Raw genomic sequence first — 5813 nt, 5'->3', positions numbered from 1 at the left:
TCCTTCCCAATGTCCCATCTAATCCTATTATCTTTCAGTTTAAACCCATTCCCCTCGTCCCGTCCCTCCATCCCTTGTCTCCAGTCCCTCTCCAGCTCTCCTGGAGCCCCTTTAGGCCCTGGAAGGGGCTCTCAGGTCTCCTTGGATCCTTCTCCCTGTGAACACCCCCAGCTCTCCCAGCCTGGCTCCAGGGCAGGAATTGCTCCATCACCTCCTCTGGACTTGTGTTTTAACGTGACAACACTGTGTATCAACCACAATAAATTGCTTCATGTAAAGACTTAGGGGAAAAAAAGGATATTTAGTCCAACACATGATTTCTTTCCAGCTGTGGTTGTCTTTAGGGATTATGAATTTCTCAGGGCTTAATCCCCTAATCCTCGGGAGGGTTTGTCATCCTTAGTCGTGCAAGTGGTGCTGCTTTTCTCACTCCGGGTTGTCATTTCTCGTAGGTGTGTCCAGCCTGCTGTGAAATGCTGAAGGGCAAACCTGGAGAAGGGATGAAATCCCTCAGCTCTTATCCCAGCAGGGAGGAACTGGGGAGCACTTGGTGTGGTATGTGAAGGTTGGGTGCAAATCAGCTCCAAAGTCGAGCCCAGGAGAACAATGGGAGTGTGAACAGCTCCAGTCTGGTCATTTCAGGGAACTCATTTGCAAATCTACTGAAAAAAAAAACATAAATGCAGGAATTCTGCCTAATTTCTAACCAGCCTGATCCAGTGGAAGGTGCCCCTGGCAGGGGGTGGAAGGGGATGAGCTTTGAGGTCCTTCCAACCTTCTTGGGAATGGTTGGAGGTGAAACTGCAGGTCTGTCTTGGGAAAGGCACAAAGGGAAGTGGAATTGGAGCAGCTGGAGGTTCTGCCACGGTGCCACCACCACTAGATGTCAGTGGATGAAGGGAATGAAATTTGGGAGCAGTTTCTCCAGGATGCAGAGCTGGTGCACCTGCTGCTCACTGGGATCCCAGCGGGGTTTGAGCTCCTCTTAGTGATGTTCTTAAAACAGACCTTTTTAAACTCTCAGAATATTTTAAGTGGGATCTTTTTGAGGCTAAACCAGAAAGTTTAGAAGAGTAGGCTCACAAAACATCCCTGTACTGGAAGGGACCCCCAGGGATCATCAAGTCCAACTCCTGGCCCTGCACAGGACGCCCCAAGTTTGGCAAATTCAGTGATGGAGTTTCATCTTAAAATGACACAAAAGTGGGTTTTGGTTCTTAAGTCCTCTTTTATTTAAATATAGGCAGGTGCCAGATTGCCACTGGTTCAGCAGAGATCTTTTGGTCCTGAAGATCTCATGGAATCTGAAACCTTTCCCAGGCCTTGGGCCTCACTTGCTCTGGAGACCTGGCAAGGAGTGAGCTGCCATCACTTGTGTTAGTGGTGATATAAATTAGGAGTTGTTAGGAAGCAGAATAAACATTTGTAAAGTCCCTGAGGTTTCTCAGTCGCCTTATAAATAATGTTTATAAATTAGAATAATTCCCTGTAACTCTGTGTAGTTGTTTGCTGTGATCTCTTCCTGCAGGGTGAATTTACTGAAGTGTATTTAAAGCAACTGAGAGAAGCTCTATAGAATGAAAACACATCATAAAAATTACCTGAATTGCTACATTTTAATAAATCTCACTTGTTTTTTAGGTGCCATCTCAGCCCAGCTCTGGGGGGTTGAGTTACCCAAAGGTTGGGATGAAGCTGGAGAGCTGGAAATATCCAGATGTGAAGATCCAGGGTAGCTGCTGCTTTCACTTCCCCATCTTCAGAAGGTGAGTAGAGGTGGGTTCCCTCTGCTTTGGTTCCTGACTAATCATTTCAATACCTGGCTTTAGGTGCAGGTGATAGAGCAGCCCCAGGGATCTCTTGGGAAGACTGAGGAATTCCTGATCCAGTTCCATGTCTCTGGGTTGGGTTATTCCCACAAGGGCACTTTTCCTGGGGGATAACTGGGAATGGCTGCTGTTTGCTGGCTGGGTTTTTGGGCAGAGCCTGATCCTTGTTGGGCTGGGTCTGAGCAGGGCTTGGAGCCTGAATTGTTGTGTCACCAGCCTGAACTTGTTCCTGGCCTGGTGCAGTGAGTGATGTGCAAACAGGGCAGTGCAGACTTGGAGCCAGAGGAAGGAGCTGCAAGGCACAGGATTTAATGCAGTGGGAGTTCTGTGGAGCCTGAACCAGCAACAAGCCTGACCCAAATTTTTGAGTCTTCCCTTCTGCATAAAACTCTCCAGTGGCCTTGGGACACTTCAGAAACCAGCCCAAGAGCAGCAAATGTATTTAATGCACACTCTGTGCTGCTGAAACGGGGCTTTGTCTGCAGAATGACTTTGTATTTTCTACTTTTGCATTAAAGAAAACTATTACTGAGCTGCAGCACGTCAGGAGGATGAGTTTGGAGGGAGGGGTGGGTTTATTTTATTTTAGAGCTGAGTGGACACTGAGCTGAGCCTAAACAAATGCCTGAGAGGGGAATCCTGGCCCTGCAGGTCTGCAGACACCACCAGCTGTGGGTGGGTGGCTTGGGGTGTTCCATGGGCCTGAGCAGAATCCATGGGCCTGAGCAGAATCCATGGGCCTGAGCAGAATCCATGNTGGGTGGCTTGGGGTGTTCCATGGGCCCTGAGCAGAATCCATGGGCCTGAGCAGAATCCATGGGCCTGAGCAGAATCCATGGGCCCTGAGCAGAATCCATGGACCCTGAGCAGAATCCATGGGCCCTGAGCAGAATCCATGGACCCTGAGCAGAATCCATGGGCTCTTCCCTGGGGCTCTGGCAGCAGACACAGAGTGGAGCCTGTGTTTCCTGGCATCAGGAGCAAGGTCAGCCCAGCCTGGCCTACATCTTTCCTTTTTTTAAATTGTGATGGAAAAAAAAGAAAAGATCCAGGCTGATTTTTTGCTGAAAGCAGAAGTTTTTCACTTGGTTCCAGCTGATTATGGCCCCACTTCCTGGTCCCCTCCCTCCCCTGGGTCTCATAGGATAATCTAATTATTAAACAGCTCCAATAAAAGCACATCTTGCCCTGGCAGGAATAAAGCCTATTGATAGGCAGGATATTTTTGTGCCACCCTCGCCCTGTCCCTGCCAAAATGGGTTATTTTTTTGGATTTGTGGTCTGCTCCTTTAATACATTCCTTCCAGTCTAGGCAGAGCTCTCCAGCTGCCTGGCACTGCAGTTAATTCCTCACTTCCCAATCCAGTCTGCTCCTGAAGGAGAACTCTGCTCACATTGCCCAGCCCGGTGACACAAACCCTCCCAGGTGCAGGAAACATTTGTCACCCAGGAGGACCCTGAAGTGGGAAGGGAAGGTGGAACCTGATCCTTTTTGGCACTTTCCATCCGACTCTGGGTGACCATTCCCAGCCTGTGGAGCTCAACTTCCAGCTGGCAGGAACGTCTGGGACACAGGAAGAGGTTGTAGGGTGTTAAAAACAGGCTGTATGTGAGTACAGAGAATTAACTTTGCTAATTAAAGAGTGATCCCTAATCACTGGGGGGGGATAATTTAGGGATGTGCCTGTGTGGATCCAAAGTGAAAATCAGAGGAAGGGAACAGAGAAGCAACTGTCACCCCAGACTGGAGGGTGGAGTGTGTTTGGAAATAAGGAGCCTTAAGATAAAGAGTAAGGTGGAAATAAGAGCCAGAGCTGGGCAAAACTTTTGGAGAGGAAATCCAGCCAGTTTGGTCCCTGGAGTGACTGTTGGGATGGCCTGACACGCTCCAGGATCCAATATCCATCCAACTGGCAGCTTCCTCCTTCCTTTGGGTTCCTGGGAGGCCGGTGAGCTCCGAGCCTTAATGCTGAGGGAGCCAAAAAGCCACCAAACTGAGGGCAAATTGTCCTTGTGGGATGGATGGAGAATGGGAGACATGACAAAATGGCAGCTGTGGCTTTTACACCACTTAATTGTGGGATATGGTCACTGGCCTTTATACCTCTAATTAGAGGGGGGGGAAAAACTGTTTATGCCTCTAATTAGGAAAAAAACATTATCTTAGTTGGAGCAAACATAATTAAAGCTTGGGGTGAGCACTCTTGGTGCTCTGTGGGACTCGTGTCCTGTTAGAAAGTGCTGCAAAATGGCTGTTCCTGGGCTCCTGTGCCAGCTGGAACTGCTGATTTCCTTTGAAACTCCTGCTTTTCTAATTATTCATGGCAAAATAAAGCTCCTTCCCATATGAAGTCCTGGCTCCCTGAGCTCCAGGGTGAGCCAAGTAGGTGATTTCCTTCAGCCTCTGTGTTTTTCCTAATTACACTGTGCCAGTTGTTACCCACAGTCAGAGTTACCTGTGCTTCCCAATGCTGCAATTCCACGTTGAGAAAGGCTCAGCAGCACTTCTGGGAGGGGAGTTTGTCTTGGGGTTGCCTCGGACCTGTAAGGGGATAATATTTTCTGGTGCCAAATCCAGCCCCTTCTGTGAAGTTTTTGTTTCTCTGGCCCGTTTTTGGTACTTTCTCCCATTGAATTCAGAGGAGGAGAGGGAGGCAGAGCTGTGGGAGCTGCCAGGCAGGAGCTGGTGCATGAGCTGGAGCTTTTATTGCTGCAAACTGGGAAACCAGGGCCTTTGCCTCCCCTAAAAACATAAGACTTCCTTTAACACCTTCTCCTAAGCAAGATACTCTTCCTTTATTGCATGTTTTACATCTGGTTTTTTCAGCCCATGTTGCTCTGGGAAATCCTCCTGAGTCTCTGATGTTGGTTAATTCCTGAATCCATGTCTTTGTGTGTGGGAGGAGAGACAAGTTCATCCCTCAGGATGAGCCAGGTGGGATCTCCCAGTGTAAATCCCAATTCCTGGTGTCCCCCAGGTGTGTCCCTTGGAACACTCCAGTCCCAGCTCCTGCCCCTTGGGCAGGGGGTTCCCCCGGCGCCATCAGCACTAATAAAACTGGGAATCACAAAGAAAACTGGGAATCAAACTTCTGTGTGTGAGGGAGGGATCCTAAAGAGGATAATCCCTCTGTCCCTGCTGTGTGTGTTTTCCAGGAGAAGCTGTGGGGTCCCAGCAGTGGGAGGAGGAGGAGGATGCAGCAGCAGGTACGGAACAGGTTTGATTGGAGCTGCAGCTCCTGCTTTAAATTGCTTTGGGGATAATTGAGTGACTCCTCTCCCTGTGTCCCTTTCCATGCCCTGTTCCAGGGTTGGCAGTGGACAGGGGGGATTGCTTTGAAGTGCTCTCCTGCTTTCTGGATGATTCACAGTGGTAGGAGAGGCTTCCTGCCTTGCCATGACTTAGGGAAAAGCTCCATTTCATAATGTCTCCTTACTCTTAGCAGGGCTTGTGTCTGTTCCCAAAACTCCCACTGTTTTCACTGCAGGCATGACCAGACTGTGAAATAGCTTGGCTGGGCTGGTGAATAATCTCTGAGGCTCTTTTAATAAACTGCAGTTTTATTTATCTTGCTGCTCTTTAGAGCTTTTCATCTCCAAACATTGGAGTGCAGAAACTGTCCAGCAGTGAAACTCAGCCGTGGCTCTTGGGGATAGAGTGGGAGGCAGACAGGCAGGCATTTTTTTACTCCACAGTTTGGAGTGAGAGGAATTTTGTTCAAGGACAATGAGGGAAAGCTTAGCTTGTGTGCTGAGTGACCCTTTGATCTTCCACGTTCATGCTCAGCTGATCAGGACTTTAAATCTAAGCTCTGTCTCCCTCCTCCCCACAGCAAACAGCCAGAAATGTAATCTCCCCTGGGACTGGCCCAGGAGGGCTGGGCTGCAGGGGCAGCTGCTGGGCCCCACACGGGCCCTGTGCCCCTGTCCCCTCCTGCAGGGACACCCTGGAGCTCAGGGGTGGGTGGCACTGGGAGCTCAGGG

At 49.4% G+C, this 5813-nt stretch overlaps 2 protein-coding genes across 2 annotated transcripts in view; one reads left to right on the top strand and one right to left on the bottom strand.

Annotated features, from left to right (window-relative positions):
- KAT7 (lysine acetyltransferase 7) overlaps positions 1 to 1895 on the bottom strand; it is a 15133-nt gene extending 13238 nt beyond the window's left edge. Inside the window, exon 1 of the mRNA XM_029963499.1 lies at positions 1820 to 1895. Within this exon, the coding sequence (XP_029819359.1) occupies positions 1820 to 1895 (76 nt within the window). The remainder of the gene's footprint in view (positions 1 to 1819) is intronic.
- The window catches only part of FAM117A (family with sequence similarity 117 member A), a 17756-nt gene continuing 12105 nt past the window's right edge, over positions 163 to 5813 (top strand). Inside the window, exons 1-2 of the mRNA XM_029963498.1 lie at positions 163 to 555; positions 1642 to 1766. The gene's annotated coding sequence lies outside the window, so the exon portion shown is untranslated. The remainder of the gene's footprint in view (positions 556 to 1641; positions 1767 to 5813) is intronic.

This window comes from Manacus vitellinus, unplaced genomic scaffold (genome assembly GCF_001715985.3).
Source record: "Manacus vitellinus isolate BGI_N305 unplaced genomic scaffold, ASM171598v3 scaffold_102_pilon, whole genome shotgun sequence".
Lineage (NCBI taxonomy): Eukaryota > Metazoa > Chordata > Aves > Passeriformes > Pipridae > Manacus > Manacus vitellinus.
The sequence above is the reverse complement of the archived record's forward strand: the minus strand, read 5'-3'. Positions and strand labels throughout refer to the sequence as shown.